This window comes from Nicotiana sylvestris, chromosome 8 (genome assembly GCF_000393655.2).
Source record: "Nicotiana sylvestris chromosome 8, ASM39365v2, whole genome shotgun sequence".
NCBI classification, from domain to species: Eukaryota; Viridiplantae; Streptophyta; class Magnoliopsida; order Solanales; family Solanaceae; genus Nicotiana; species Nicotiana sylvestris.
The window spans coordinates 7,413,721-7,431,076 of NC_091064.1; the positions used below are offsets into that span (position 1 = coordinate 7,413,721).

At 34.5% G+C, this 17,356-nt stretch overlaps 1 protein-coding gene and 1 non-coding gene across 2 annotated transcripts; one reads left to right on the forward strand and one right to left on the reverse strand.

Annotated features, from left to right (window-relative positions):
• Positions 1 to 10,615: 10,615 nt before the first annotated feature.
• LOC104218884 (early nodulin-like protein 6) lies at positions 10,616 to 11,879 on the reverse strand. The gene is made up of 2 exons (XM_009769474.2): positions 11,687 to 11,879; positions 10,616 to 11,019 (listed from the first exon to the last, which is right to left on the reverse strand). The coding sequence occupies exons 1-2, from the start codon at positions 11,877 to 11,879 to the stop codon at positions 10,616 to 10,618; spliced, it is 597 nt and encodes a 198-aa protein (XP_009767776.1).
• A 2,061-nt stretch (positions 11,880 to 13,940) lies between these two features.
• TRNAF-GAA (transfer RNA phenylalanine (anticodon GAA)) lies at positions 13,941 to 14,013 on the forward strand. The gene has a single exon. It is a non-coding gene; the product is annotated as a tRNA-Phe (tRNA).
• The last annotated feature ends 3,343 nt before the right edge of the window (positions 14,014 to 17,356 follow it).

Sequence of the window (17,356 nt, forward strand, 5' to 3'; positions counted from 1 at the left end):
AAGAATTTGTGAAAGAGACAGAGGTTGCACCGGATCCGATAGTGGAAACAGTGCCTGGATAAGAGAAAAATCAGATCACAGGGAAAAAGTGACCTCCAACACCATTCCCACAGAGATTGTCCAAGTATCAGAAAGATGAGCAGTACAAGAAATTCTTGGAGAAAGCAAATTTAGGTAAACATTCCATTGATTGATGCTTTAAAGGAGATGTTTGGTTATGCGAAGATGATGAAGGACTTGATGTCCCGCAAGTTCGACTTTCAAGACTTGTCCATGTTTACACTAACTCAAACCTGCAGTGCTAATGTAATGATACCCATAGCTGAGAAGTTGTCTGACCATGGGAGTATCACAATCCCTTGTACAATAGGCAACTTTGCATTTGCTAAGGCACTGTGTGATCTAGGAGCAAGCATAAACCTTATGCCCTTGGCTATCTACAAAAGGCTAGGCATTGGAAGAGCTAGACCCACGTTTATGTTACTACAGCTGGCTGATCAAATAGTGAAGAGGCCCTCTGGGATTCTAGAAGATGTATTGGTACAGGTTGGGAAGTTTGTGTTCCTAGCAGATTTTGCCATCCTTAACAGTTGGGTTGATGAGGAAATTCCCATAATTTTGGGAAGACCATTCTTGGCCACTGGGAGAGCCTTAATTGATTGTGTAATTGGAGAGCTCAAGATGAGATTAAATGATGAAGAGATAACATTCAACGTGAAGAAATCTATGCGGAGACCAAGTGAATTTGCAAATTGCTCTCTAATAGACGCGGTGGATGTAGTCTTGTGGAGGAAGATGAGGCACTGAACATTAAAGACCCTCTAGCAGCTTGTCTCGTGAACTTAGATGAAGTAATAGTGAAGACTTGGCAGAGTGGGTACTGGCTCTGGAAGGCCGAGGTTTTTGGATAAGGGAGCTTGAATTTGAGCCCTTGCACTTAGAGGAAAGAAAAACTCCTCTAGCTAAGTCATCGATAGAAGAGCCACCAAAGTTGGAACTGAAGCCACTGCCATCCCATCTCAGGTATGCATTCTTAGGACCTGACTCAACTTTACCTGTTATTATCTCAGCCAGTTTGTTAGATGTGCAGGCAGACCAACTTTTGCAGGTACTGACTGAGTGTAAGAATGCAATTGGGTGGACCATTGCAGGCATTAAGGGGATCAGCCCGGCCTTCTGTATGCATAAGATTCTACTGGAAGATGGGCACAAACCTTTAAGAGAACATCAAAGAATGTTGAACCCCAACATGAAAGAAGTGGTGAAAAAGGAAGTTATTAAGTGGTTGGATGCGGGAATCATATTCCCAATCTCTGGCAGCAACTGGGTTAGTCCAGTGCAATGTGTACCAAAAAGGAGGTATGACGGTAGTGAAAAATGAGAAGAACGAGTTGATCTCTACACGAACAGTCACAGGTTGGCGCATCTGCATGGATTACAGGAAGTTGAACTTGGCTACTAGGAAGGACCATTTCCCACTGCCATTCATTGATCAGATGCTAGATAAATTGGTAGGGAGGTCTCATTTCTGCTTTCTGGATGGGTACTCGGGGTATAATCAGATTTCTATTGCCCCAGAGGATAGAGAGAAAACGTCGTTCACCTACCCTTATGGAATCTATGCTTTTCGATGAATGTCATTTGGACTATGCAACGCACCCACCACATTCCAAAGGTGCATAATGGCCATATTCACAGATATGGTAGAGGAGATAATGGAGGTTTTCATGGATGACTTCTCAGTGGTAGGGAACTCATTCGATGATTGCCTTGTGAACTTGAGAAGAGATTTGAAAAGGTGTATGGACACTAATCTGATACTCAATTGAGAAAAATGCCATTTTATGGTATAGGAAGGTATAGTCTTGGGGCACCTAGCGTCAAGTAAAGGTATTGAGGTAGATCGTGCAAAGATTGATGTGATAGAAAAGCTTCCACCACCCACTTTCGTGAAAGCAATCAAAAGTTTCCTTGGGCACGCCGGTTTCTATATGAGATTTATAAAAGATTTTTCCAAAATTGCTAACCCCTTATGTAAATTGCTTGAAAAAGATCACCCTTTTTGTTTTCTGATGACTGCAGGGTAGCTTTTGAGGAATTAAAGAAGAGACTGGTAACAACACCTATCATAGTTGCACTCGACTGAGAGCAACCATTTGAGATGATGTGTGATGCGAGTGATTATGATGTGGGAGCAATTCTTGGGCAGCAAAAGGATAAAATGATGCATCCAATATACTACGCAAGTAGAACGCTGAATGGAGCCCAGTTAAATCACACTGTAACCGAGAAGGAGATACTGGCAATGGTGTTCGCATTTGACAAATTCAGGTCATACCTGATAGGTTCGAAGGTAATTGTTTACACTCACCATGCTGCTCTCAAGTACTTAATCGAGAAGAATGAGTCAAAACTGCACCTGATTCGATAAGTACTATTGCTGCAAAAATTTGATTTGGAAATCCGTGACCGAAAGGGAACGGAGAACTAAGTAGCTGATCATTTGTCTAGGCTGGAAGAAGCTGAGAAGAAGGTTGAGGTAGAAGAGATTCTGGAAAGTTTCTCAAATGAACAACTACTAGCCACGAGTCTCGAGGAAGCGCCATGGTATGCAGACATTGCAAACTACTTGGCGAGCGGTATTGTTCCTTATGACCTTTCCTTTGTTCAAAAGAAAAAGTTCTTTCATGATTGTCACATGTACTATTGGGATAAGCCATATCTGTTTAGGATTTGTATTGATAACATGATCCGAAGATGTATCCCCGAGATAGAACAATCTTCTATTTTACAGGCATGCCACACTTCACCATATGGTGGGCACTTCAGGGGAGTGAGGACAGTTGCGAAGGTCTTGGAGTCGGGCTTCTACTAGCCAACATTGTTAAAAGATGCACATTTATGGGTAAAGAGCTGTGATGAATGCCAACAAACCGGGAACATTTCCCATAGACACGAGATACCCATGAACCCAATTCAGGAGGTAGAAATGTTTGATGTATGGGGGATGGATTTCATGGGGCCTTTCGTCAGCTCATATGGCAACAAGTACATACTCGTCGCTGTGGACTACTTGTCCAAATGGGTGGAAGCTATAACACTCTTTACAAATGATGCAAAGGGGGTAATTGATTTTTTGAGAAAGAACATCTTCACCCGATTTGGCACCCCAAGGGCAATAATCAGTGACTGAGGCACTCACTTTTGTAATCAAGCCTTCACAAAGTTGTTGGAGAAGTATGATGTACGCCACAAGGTGGCCACCCCATATCATCCACAAACAAGCGGGCAAGTGGAAGTCTCGAACAGAGAAATAAAGAGTGTGCTGACTAAGACTGTGAATGCTACTAGAACAGATTGGGCGATGAAGTTAGATGATGCACTTTGGGCTTATCGAACCGCCTTTAAAACTCCAATCGGCATGATGCCATACAAGTTGGTGTTTGGGAAGTGTGTCATTTACCAGTAGAGTTGGAGCATAGAGCTTGGTAGGTATTGAGACAGTTGAATCTTGATATTGTAGCTACGGGAACAAGTAGAGTAATGGAGTTTCACGAGCTCGATGAATTCAGATATCACGCTTTTGAGAGAACAAGATTATACAAGGAGAGAATGAAGATGATACATGATAGAAATATTATTGAGTGGAATTTTAAACCTGGAGATATGGTATTGCTATACAACTCACGACTAAGGTTATTTCCGGGCAAATTAAAATCACGATGGTCAGTCCCTTTTCGTGTGGTTGAAATTCACCCCACGGGTGCTGTAGAGATTGATACGAGTAATGACTCTCGCGCGTTCAGAGTCAATGGGCATAGATTAAAATATTATATGGGCATGGAGGAAGTAAAGGCAATATCAGTGAACCATTTGATCGAGCCTCTAATGTTGAGCGTACTTTAAATACGCTTATCTACGTCATGCCGCGACGTTAAATCAGGTGTTTCATGGGAGACAACCCATTGATTTGTTGTATTCGTCGTGCCATAACATTAACTAAGGCTCTTGTTGGGAGGAACCCATTGCGTAGTGATTGTTATGTAGCTAGAATTTGTTATTTTTATTTTTTTAGGTACTGACAAGTGCAGGTGAGTTTGGGCGAGTGATAAGTCCATCAGGCGTTGAAGGGATCAACCCAGAGATAGGTAAAAAGTGGCGAGAGAGGAAAAATCCCAGAGTCAGGTCTGCGGCCGCGCTCAAACTGCGCATATTGACTTCCTTTCTGCCTCGCGTAAATTGCAACAATCGCAGCCGCGGTCGGACCACGGACAGACCGCGCAAATCGACCAACATTCTGTCTCACGTGTATGGACGCGCTCGGACCACGGTCTGACCGCGCACGTAGCTCTGGCTGCAAGCTTAGTTAGCGTATTATTTTTTTGTTATTTTATATTTCATATTTTTTTTATTTTATCTTTTTTTTTTTTTTGTGTTAATATCCCCCCACCCCCCAAACCTGATTTCCCGCACCCTTTTTCTCTTAAGTCCAAAATAACCGTCCCTCCATCCAAAACCCTCTCATAAAAATCACAACACATACCCCTTTCTCCTTCTTCCCAAAGAACCCCAACCCTCATACTCTCACATCAAACAATCAACCCATACCCACTCCACCCTCTTTTCTGTTCTAACAGTTTCCCCTCACATAACATACCTATAACTCCACCAGGTAAGGTCACTTGTTTACATTATTGTTGGGATATTTGAGTTCTTGGTTATATAGTAGTTTTCTTCTTCTTTAGTAGATTTCTTTAGTGTTGTGCCTTTGTACCCTAGTGGGCTTGTTGAGGTTGTAGTAGATGTATCTCTTGACATGTGTGGTGACATTGGGTTAACTGTGGTTGAGTTTGGATTATCAATTTGTTATTTGGGGATTCCAGTGAATTGTGCATATCCAGTGTTTGTTTAAATGCCACAGGGAGTTTTAAATGTAAATTGTGACTAATTGTGCGAGTGAAGTCTGAGTAACCTCCCTTGGTTCACATATTTTATGCTTCGCTAATAGTGATATTTGTTTCGGGTAGTATGACGCCCTCCAAGAAACATCGAACCACCGGTGCTTTCTCCAGTGGCCAAGTTGGATCCTCCAGGGCACGAGCCTCAAATCCTACTCGTTAGTATGATAGTTCCAAATTCGTCTCCAGCGTAGCTCAGGACCGTTTTGGTCACTAGGCATCCAAGAAGCCCATACCGGAGAGGGGTATTGATATAAGGTCTCTACAATATAATTATCCCAACATGTACAATGAATTGGTCTAGCGCGTGCTGGATATTTCTTTTGAAGAACCGGATGAAGCTAATTTGATGGTTGTGCGGGAGTTTTACGTGAACCTTCTAGAACATGTGAACGGTGTTTGCATGGTGAGAAAGAAAAATGTGGACGCATTTGTTAAGGCCATTCGGAGAGCATACCGGCTGCCCATACCTGAGTCGTAGGACTACTATGAAGCCCATGGCAAACGATTCACCACGTGGGATTTGTTCTTTGAAAAAATATGTGTGCCTGACAAGGAAGTTGTGTAGATTCTACCTGGGAAGAAGTTTCATTCGGCGGCACTCACCTTTGAAGAGAAGTGTTGGCTGTATATCATCAATAGCCACCTGCTCCCTTCTTCCAACACCACTGAAGTAAATGGTCCTGAAGCTGCATTGATTTGGTGTTTTATGAATGGCCAAAATTTTGACATGGCCAAGATTATTTACGAAGAGATGTTCATCCATTGTCCAGTGTGGCGGTATGGTTTCTTCTTCCCTTCCCTAGTCACTAGATTATGTCGGGCAGCACGGGTACCGGAGAACTTGAGCGTGGATGGAAAAGTGAAGAAAGAAGCAAATTTTCGGGCGGATAAAGTGACTATTGAGAAGGACCCTATGGCACATGAATGTGCTAATAGTGATGATTCTAATACACTTGAGGAGGGTGATGATGAGCAGGATGACGCGGGGGCTTAGTCGCCCACCCATGAGCAAGTTGCAGACACCGAAGAACCGTCCGGGGTCGGTCGGATTACGCTGCTGGCAGCCTTAGAGTAGGAAATGGCAGGGCTGCGTACGACTGTCACAAACTTGGGGACTAGAGTTGATGCCTTAGACACCCAAAATGATAAATCAGAGAAGAAAATCATGGGCTGGCTGCGTGTGCTAGGGAGGGCGTGTCACTTAGACCCCTGCACTGTCTCTGATCAAGACTGATCTTTCAGGGAAGTTCCTTTGCCTCGCATTACTTTCTACTTCATGACATAAGGACATGACATCTTTTTAAGTGTGGGGTAGGGGATACTTTATTTGTATGTTGTATATATATAGGAACGTAGCTTGATTTTGGTTTTCAGTTAGTTGTCTGAATGTGTGAATATGTGAAAAGTTCAAATTTTTGACTTTTCCCGACGACAGATATCACTCGACGGGTTTCTTGAAGGTCTGAGCCGATAAAAAAAATTCTTTTGTAGGTAGTGTATCAATTACCCCTTGGTTTTTCTTTGGACCGTGGTTCTTTTCCAAGGGTTTTTGTTTGAATCGGGTTAGTTAGTTTTTAATTTTTAGTTAGGTACTTGTTGTATATGGGCTGATATGGAAGGAGGATCTCTTAACGTCATTATGCCTTGAATATAGTAGATACTTTAGTGTGACGCTTAGGCTTAGTTGTTGATTCTTGTTAGAGTACCTTAAATTGTATGTTCTTAACTTGGCTTAAGTACTCTGACTAGAGTGTTTCGATGATCCAATCTGGACTGAGTCATGTGCCATGTGTGTGTGAGATTTGTTGTATTTTGTGCACTGCATTTGATGCCTAAAACTTGTCCCATGTGTTTGCAAAGCGAAATAGTAATTTTATTCAGTCTTGGAAGTGATATAAGCATTTCTTTGTTGAGCTATATATATACTTTACCCACCTAGCTGTTATATATCGTAGTTAACCCCTTTGAGCATGTAATCATGTTTCTTTGACAGCTACATTACAAGCCTTACCCATATGTTTGAATTGACCATTTATTTAAACCTTTGAACCTCTCATGAGCACTTCAATAGTTATGAACTTTGTAAAAGTTAAAGTGTGGGGTGTTTGGTTTAGCTTTTTAGTGGAACTAATGAAATAAGGAGAAAGGTGCACTGTTTTGAAAATGTAAGAGTCACTTGAATTGAAAAAGAAAGAAAACAGAAAAATAGTTGTATTGTTGTGAATATATATATATATATATATATATATATATATATATATATATATATATATTCCTTGATAAGTGGTGACTCTTGATATAATTATTCTTAAAGAAGTATGGGGTGATACACATGGATGAAAAGGTGGAGTTTGGTTTGACATAAGTAGGGCCTTAAATGTTAAGATGTATGTATTAAAGTACTCAGGGAGGTGTAGTCACTTTTATATCTAAATGTATCATACCCGTTCCGCAGCCTACATTACAACCAAATGAAGTCCTACTTGATCCTAGACTGAATGAGCTCGATTAGTGGAGTATTACACTACGGGAAAGCCTATGGTACATTTTTTGTGGCATATGAATGTTCCTAAGTGTTCTTAACTTGTATTGTGTGTGGAACTACTCTCGGTTGTTATGAGAGGACACTTGATTCATAAAGAAAAGGTGAGTTTTAACCTCTGCGTTAGAGTAAGTGAGTAAGTTAGGAGTAGTGCGTGGCATATGAGAGTCAACTCTTGAGGCGAAGATGTTACACTACTGGGCTCAATCCTTGTGATATGTTCTTGGTGTGATGAGTTAGAGAAGTTGCTAAGTGAAGTAAGCCTCTGTAGAGTATGGTTTGATTGCTCGGGGACGAGCAATGATTTAAGTGTGGGGTATTGATAGTAGGGGATAATTATGTAGTTTAGCTACCATTTACGCTCCAACTAAGCTATACTTTATTGTTATATGAATGTTAAATGACAAAAAATGGCTCTAATTATGAACTTTGTGCTTTGCAGGAGCATTTCCTGACTATGAGGACATTAAAGAGTGTTTGGAGTTAATTTGGAGCAAGGAAGGCTAATCGGGGGGTGAGTGCGCGCAAAAGAAGAAGGAAAAAAATGGAAGACAGACTGAACTCCAGGAGCGAGGGCCAATCACAGCCGCGCTCGTCAGGCAGAAATGAAGGCATTATGCGCGGTCCAACCGCGGTACAACTACAGCCGCACTCGTCCCTCCGAGGAATTTTATTTCAGGGGTAAATTCGTAAGTTCAGGGGCGACTCTCCTTGACCTATAAGAAGCCTAGCTCGCCCAAAAAGAAGGTATCAAGGTTTTTGAAGGGATTTTGAAGGCAAGAACAAGCAAGAAGCAAGACGGAAGATTCGGCATAGAGTTTTTACCTTTCTTCCTCTTGTTTTTATCATTGATGATGAATTCTATTGCTATGATTGTGGAAACGATTATGCACAGCTAAACTTCTAACCTAGGGTTTTGAGGGAACCTCTTGGAGGATAAATTTCTTGTTATGTTAACATAGATTTACCATAGTATTTTCTCTGTTTGTTCAACTATATTGTGATTGTTGTTGATTGAAGGACCCTCAATCGACTGTGCCTATTTAGTACGTATTACTCGGGAGAGAGTGCATATTTAGGTAGTTGTTGAACAACATCACTCCTAATGTATATGAGGGATCAATACGAAGGGTTTAAAGGTCAGATTAGAGATAATGAAACCTTGGGTGCGATCTAAGTGAACTGTAATTAAGCCCAGCTAGCGTAATTCGGGAGAATATATCTAGTATATTGTTGTAATTATTCGGGAAAGAGTTACGACAGTCAGAGTGCTCATGATCAATAGAGAAGACTTAAGCAAATTTATTACAAACATAGGGGAAAGGATTCCGATAAGAGGGGAAATTAGAACCTTAGACCATTCCCATTCTTGCTTACAAACCGTTTATAGCTAGTTCTTAATTACTGCATTTTTATTACGTAAAATTTAGTTAATAAACACCCAATTTGTTACTCAAATATCTCTGAAGATTGAATACGTGAATTTCTATGAGTCCAATAGCTGTGATTGATAAGTTAATTTCCTGTTGGATTCGACTCCGGACTTGTTAACCGGAGTATATTTGCAGCGACCGCTTTGTCCTTTTATAAGGCATAGTTAGGTGTGATCACATATCTGAATGTTAAGATGCGTATTAAGATCTAAATACTAAATGATTAAGGCTGTTTGAATTTTAACATCTGAATGTATAAAATTTACCTTTATTTAAAAATTAATAAACATAAAATTCAAATAAAATACTAATTAATCAAATATTCCATCAATAAAATATAAAATTTTAAAAAATATGATAGTTGCTAGTAGTGATGGCTAACGGTAGTGCTTATGAATGCCGACTAAAAGCGGTAGTTGGCGGTAGATTTGGTTAATGGTGGTAGTTTAGGGTAGTAGCTAGTGTGATTGGTAGTTGTAGCTATTAGATTGAGGATGATGGTGGTGGATGATGATAGTTAATAGTGGCAGGTGGTGGTGATCGTAGTTGTGATTGAGGAAAATGGTGATAGTTTATAATGATGGGCAGTGCCAGCTATGGTTGTTGATGGTGATAGGGTGATTAGTTGTGGTAGTTGAGGTTGATGAGTGTTGGTTGTCGTTGAGAATGATGGTGGTGGGAGTGGTGGGTGGCGGTCGTCGACAATGGTGGTGGTGGTGGTTGAGTATGGTGGTGGTGGTGGCATGGTGGTAGTTGATAATGGTAGGTGGTGGCGGCTTAATAATGAATATGGATGATAGCATCTTAAAGAAATTAAGCCTCTGTTATAGATCTTAATCATACAGACCTATTCAGACTCACTAAGTGGTTGTAAAGTAAAAAAAAAAGACACAATTAACGATTAAAATCTGAATAATTAAGATTTAGACTTTAAAAATAAACACATTTAATATCTGAGATCTGGATAATTAAGATTTAGACCTCCATTAAGTGCAAATAAATGAGGCCTAAATCTCTGTAACACATCCCTCCGATAGGGACAATTCCTTTACACACAATTTTTTCAAGATCAAGGACAAACTATGTTTTTACCTTCTTGATTTCGTTCGGTTCACATATTAGTTACCTCGGTAACTAATATATATATATATATATATATATTCCATTTTAATTTATGCAACGGAATTTAATTGCGCACTTAATTTAAAGAAATAAAAGATGTTAGAAATTTATAGTCTAAAATAAGCTATAAATATTGATGTGACTATATATCATCTCATTAGGGGTGAAATAAGAAGTTTAAAGCTAAATATGTTAGTTATGTGACAAATAATAATAAAGGAATCATTATATGATTAATAATTATAGGGTTGTTATATGGTGAACATCGCGTAGAGATTACTTACTTTTAGATCATTTTTATCTTTAAATATTACATTATTCTTGTATTGCTATATAAATATACTTAGTTCGCACTCTACATTGTATAATAACATAGTATAAATTTTCGTATTGTAAAGAAAAATGACAAATAACTAAGAGAGTTTTGTAATCAATTAAATAAATGTCAAACTCCCTAATAACAAATAACTAAGAAATGAATTGACTTCCAAATAGAGAAACAATTACTAAAAGCAAATTATAAAAACATGAAAATAAACATAGACTAATTAATTCTTCTACATAAGCAAATAAAGAAAGACCATAACACCACTAAGAGCAGTAACAAAATAACTAAAAACAGAAAGTGCAATGGTAGAATTAATTGCAGGGGGTCCCAAGAAGTCAGAAGCCCAACCATCTCCGCCGTCATCACCGCCACCAGCCGCCACCGTTGGTGCCATCGCCGGGCCAGTCCCCGGCGAAGCAGTTTCAGATTCAAAAGGGTGCATTACACGTATTATAAGTCTTTGGCCAGATTTGCAATGATTTTTGTGGCCACTTATGAAATAAAAAAAGCCAGAACGGTTAAATTTGAAAACTGTTTCTCCATCTTCAAATTTGGAAATTGGGTTTGATGTGTTGCAGTTTAGGTAATCAGCTGGAGTGACTTCAAGCACTGAGTCATCTTTGTACTTGAAATCTACACAAATATATATATACAAAAAAAAAATACAAAAATTATATACTTCTATGTAAATATTACAGAAATTAGCAAATACTAAAGTCATAATTGCAAAAACTGCAATGATTCCGAAATAAGAACATAACTATTCAGTGCATCAAATTTAAATCTTGAATGGTATTGCAAGTTGTTTTACGGTACAGGTGTTATTTTGAATAAACGAAATTATTTTCTGACACCAAAAAAAGGGATTCTTACACAAATAGCCGATCAGATTTAGTGTTTACCTTTTCTAACTGCTATATACATAAATTATATATTGGTTATACATGTTATACACATATTATATATGAATTATACACATATTATACATCAACCAATTATTTTTAGTTTAAGCGATTTGATGGGTGGCTATTTGGGTTAATTCTTCAAAAAAAAATCATTAAAAGGGGAAAACAACTTTCTTCATTTATATTTTTCTCCAATAGTTTATCTAGAATATAGTTTCTAAATTTTATTAAGATAATTTCCGTAAAATATTTTCCTTTGTACCAAAATACACTATAAATTTGGTGTATTTTTTTTTAAAGAATTCCCAAGTAAAAATCCATATATCCAAGATTCATGCATGTTAATGAAATCATAGGGTGAATTAATTTTAAAAAATAGAAATAATTGAACTTACAAAGGGAATCTCCAATATGAAATCTATTTTTAGCAGCCCATTCATTGTAAGTTTCAGACTCATTACCAATTGGTTTACTCCAACCAATTTCACCTCCAATTTCAAACTGAAAAGATGACACAAAAATGGTAGAAGCAAACATAGAGGTAAAAACAAGAGAGAAAATGAATACATTAAATCGAAAAAGAGTCATAATCACTAGCTAGAGAGAAATTTAGAGGCAATATTAATTAATTGAGCTTGATTATAATTATGATTATGGTTGGTATTAAAAAAATGATCCTAATTATATAGAGTGGGAAGATTGATAGATAATGGCAGTTAAAGTTGTGTATAATGGGAGAAGTGGGAATTAGTGGGTTTGTTCAGTTTTAAGGCTTAATACTACGTGTCTAATTGGCGCCTAAGACTAAGTCAAATTAATCTCAAAATTAAGAAGATATTAAAAAATTTATCTTAGTGTATTTGGTATATGGGTAAAAATATTTTGGAAAAACAAGTTCCAATATACACCCACACGCAATTTTTAAAAACAAAAGTTTTAAAAGGGAAAATAATAAAAAGTTTATAAAAACAAGTAGACTTTAGAAAATAAAAAATCGAGCTTGGTATAATTTTTTGCTAAAACATTAAAGAAACCCATTAATTGTATTTGTATTATCGTCGGCCCAGAAAAATAACAACAATGCTACGGGAGAAATTCAAAAATAGTCAGATTTATAAATGGTCATTTAAAAATAGTCACAGTTTCAAAAGTAATCGAAATTTAGCCACTTTTCATATAAGATAAATCTGAACGAAAACATTGTTCAAAATCTGGAAAATACTCCAACATAATATAATGGAGTTCCAACATATTATAATGGAGTTCCAGCATAAGTGTACTGAAACTCCAGCATATTATAATGGAGTTCCAGCATAAGTGTACTAGAACTCCAGCATAATATATTGGAGTTCCAGTATATTATACCGGTCCAGTATAATATGCTAGAAGTTCATACACATGTGCATCGATCTCCAGTATATTATGCTGGACTGGTCCCTGTTGCAGCAAAATAATGACTATTTTTCAATGACTTTGCAAATACTGACTATTTTTGAATGACCAGTTCGAAAACTGGCTAGCCCGTGCTATTTTAACCAATGCTATTGAGTAAATAAGACGTTAGAAAAAAAATAACTGAAAGAAAATAAAGATCATATCATCATCTTCCTAAAAGAAAAAAAGCATTAACAAATTGATATTGATTTCAATATTATTGCAAGCTTTTTAATATATAAACTTATTAACTTTATATTTTTCTCATATTTTCATGGGTGACTCAAGGGAAAGGCTAGTAAATCTTTTGCTTTAGGCCTTTCCGTACCCCCAAAAATTTTAATAAATTTTTTGAGTAGAAGGAACATAACTCAAACTGATGAGATTGAACGGAAAATAAATGAAATTTAGAAAAGGAAATAAATTGAATTTCAGAAGAAGCTCATTGACAAGTATCCGATGATGGGAAGACTTATTTATAGTTTATATTTCTTAAGCATAAACCTAGTAGAAGTAGGATTTCGTGTTTCCTAAAATGGCCGATTTCCTAATCGAAAATAAATAAGAAAAAGTTAAGTAAAGTGATCAAAATTATTTTGGGAACGATGAACTAATTATTTTATTGGCAGTAAAGCTTAAATCCTTTTCCAAATGTAACTTGGATTCTATTTCGGAAAATTGAGCAGCAAGAAAAATTAATGTTTTATCGGAAAATGATAATATATAGCCGCTTTAAAAATAATAGTCGAAAATATATATGCTTTTTGTATATATATATATATATATATATATATATATATATATATATATATATATATATATATACACATTCTGTATGTTATATACAAAAATTATACAAATTTTATATACTTTTTCGGCTACCAAATAGTTTCTGGCACATGTTATAAAATTTAAAAAAAAAATCCTTTTTCCATCACTATAATATCATATTCCTAACTATAAAAAATAAAAATAAAAGAATTAGCCCAAATAATTGTTCACCTAATCTCTTAAACTAACAATAGTCGACGGATGTATAATGTATATAAAATTCATGTATATATATATATATATATAATTGTATATAATCAATGTATAAATTATCTATCTAATTAAAAAAAGTAAATATTAAATCTGGTCGGCTATTTGTGTAATAACCCCAAAAAAATCGTGCAAAACGAATTATATATATCCAGTTGGGAGATATGACACAAAGCGGGGATAGCTCAGTTGGGAGAGCGTCAGACTGAAGATCTGAAGGTCACGTGTTCGATCCACGTTCACCGCACAAAATAATAATTTTTTTCACTTTCTCTCCTGTATTAAATATTACTAACTTCTGTGTATAACAACTTTTTTCTTTTACATTGAGAACCAAGTCTTTTAATATCACTTTATATGAATCTCTTCTTTCTTTGGGCTCTACGTTGCTTTCAAAAATTTACTAGTATTAGTACTCGTGCGGATGCGCGGACATTAATCATGTCAAATATTTAAGTTATTTGGATTGTATGTAAATAATCTTAAAATTTATACTTTCTCAGTAAATATAGATAATCATTGGATATTAATTACATGAAAAAATTTAACAATTTCTTCTATTTTTCTTTTTTGATATCATTCTTGCCGGTGTCATTGGATCCTAAAAGTTAGGAAGCAAAATAATAACTCATATTTATGGCAAAACAATCAAATGTTGAGACAATGAATGACTCTTTGGATAAGACTTAACTCTTTTACTACTACTTGAACTCTTATTTGGTGTGTTGATATCTCTTAAAAAATATTTCTTCCTTAAAATTTCAGTTTCTAAAATATTATTTTTCAATAATAATTATTTTTATAATAATGTAATTGAAAATATTATTCTTAATTCAAAACTCATTTAGTTGGTTATCTAAAAATATAAAAAACTCTTTAGCTAGTGAATTTTTTTTACTCCATTTTGATATTTGACATTAACCATGTTAAATATCTGAGTTATTTGAATATGTAAATAACCTTAACATTTAAACCTTCTAAATAATTATAGATAATCGTCAGATATTAATTAAGAAACACTACATGAAAAAAGACTAACATTTTCTAAATTCTCGTAGTGATAATTTTATTTTTGCACTATTCTCATAGGTGTCATTGGAACTTAAAAATAGCTACAAAGTAAAATAATAACTCATATTTATGTTAAAACACAAAGGTTGACACGATATAAACGATTCTTTGATTACGACGTGACTCTTATACTACGACTTGAACTCTGACTTGGTATGATTTTATCTTTCAAAAAATATTTTTATTTTGAAATTTCAATTTCTAAATTTTTTTTTTTATATATATATATATATATATTTATTTTGAAAAGGATGAACTTTAATAAAAATTGTCTACATATGAACTTTAATTATATTTTTAGTCTTTGGTTGAAATTATTTCATATTTTTCTTTTGGCTTTATCTAATCAGCTAAATAGGTGCTCACCCGACCACTTAAATTAAAAAAATTGAATGATGTGTAATTTATATATAATTCATATATAATATGTGTATAATTGTGTGTTATAATAATAATAATTATCTTTATAATGATGCAAGTGAAGATATTATCCTTAATTTAAAATTTACTTTAATCAGCTATCTAAAAATTTAAATGATTCTTTGGTCGGATTTATTTCAGTATGACTCCACTTTAAGTTTATTGATATCTCTAGCCCCAGAATTTGAGTTTTTAATATCCTATATATACAAAAAAATTGTTCTTTGAATCATTAAATGTTAAATTAGTTACATTGCATATATTGTCTTAAAATTGTCAAGTAGTTTATCTTTTGACACCATACTTGGCTTAACCTCAATGCAAACTACTCAAATTCAAATTCAAATATAATATGGGTTTGTTAGTAATAGTGATTTTTTAAAAACGACACATAATGTAAATTAAAAAAAAAAATCAAAGATATCCTTATCTTATAATCTATGTATTTGAGTTGAAAAAAAAGTATTTGAAATCGATGAGATTAACTTTCAAATTTCTTATACTCAACAAAGATGAAACATAAGAAGAAATTTGTTGTCATCTTTTATTTCTCGTTTTTAGATCTTTGTAATATTTTTTTGAATATTTATTTTCTTTTATCTTATTTTTTATGTCACTATTTCTGTTGTTACAAAAAATTAATTTATTTCAGTATAAAAGGATGAGTTTTAATAAAAATTGTTTACATATGAACTTTAATTATATTTTAGTCTTTGGTTGAAATTATTTCATATTTTTCTTTTGGTTTTATCTAATCAGCTAAATAGGTGCTCACCCGACCACTTAAATTAAAAAAATTGAATGATGTGTAATTTATATATAATTCATATATAATATGTGTATAATCGTGTGTTGTCGGTATATCATCTATTTATATTAGCTATAAAAGTAAACAATAAATATGGCCGAATATTATGTAAATATTTCATAAGATTTCATTTTTTTTTTTTGAGTTTATCATGATATAACTTCTATTATAATAATTTTAAAACTCCTTACTAATGTTAAAAATATCTTGTCTTTTTATTATCTTTGAATTAAAAAAAAAAAAGTAAAGAGATTTTTCGAAATAATTTGTTTACATTTTAAAAAAAATATTTCACGTCATACCAATTTTTTCTTTATATATACTCTTTTTTTTGGTTTCCCACCCGGTGTCCGGTACCCGTATTGGAGCCCGACTATATCTGGATGAGGCTCTCCTCCCTTAACCAGAGGTCTCGAGTTCGAGCCCTGGGTATGGAAAAATCTCTGGTAGGGAGCGCTACCCTCCGAACGGGGCCTTACTTTGTTACACTTAAAAGTCACTATAGAAACTATCAATTAGAAACCAATTTATCTCTTGTTGAGTTTGAAAAAAAAATCTTTCACATAATCTAATGATTCAAAACTAATATTCTTCAACGAAAAAATATTATACCCTTGCAATATTGGTTTGACTACAGCTAAATGAAGGGGTTTCAGCTTATACCCTTCAATTCCTTGAATGTACTAAATTGAAATTAATGATAGCAATTGTATAGACAAAGTTTTGTTATTTGTTTGATGTCCATTTATGCAAATTGACTCTTCAAACAAATATTTTTCAAGAAGAAAAAAGAAACAACTTTTTTTTTTTTAATATTGACTGATTTTGTGATGTTTCTTTCTCCAGCATGTATGTTTACTTTATTAGATATGTAAGTAAACTATTATTTGGTTTTGTAAACTCTTTTTTGTTATTTAGATAAACATAGACGTGTACCTTATATATTATATTTATTTTAAAAGAATTTCGTTTTATTCAAATCTAGCTATAGTGTTTCACAGAACTATACTTATATAATTTTAAATGTGAAAGAGTTTTATAGTTATATGGAGTAGTTTTTTTTTGCTAGAGGCAAAGTAGTATTAAATAATTATAAAAATAACAAAAGTTCCTAACATGATTGCATATGATCATTAACCGAATTAAGTATGATAATATGATAAAAAAAGATAAATTTTATTTTTAATTTAAATTCGAATTTTAGAACTTGATCTATAAATTCAAAATTATCTTTTAATATATATATATATATATATATATATATATATATATATTATATTAAATTTTATTT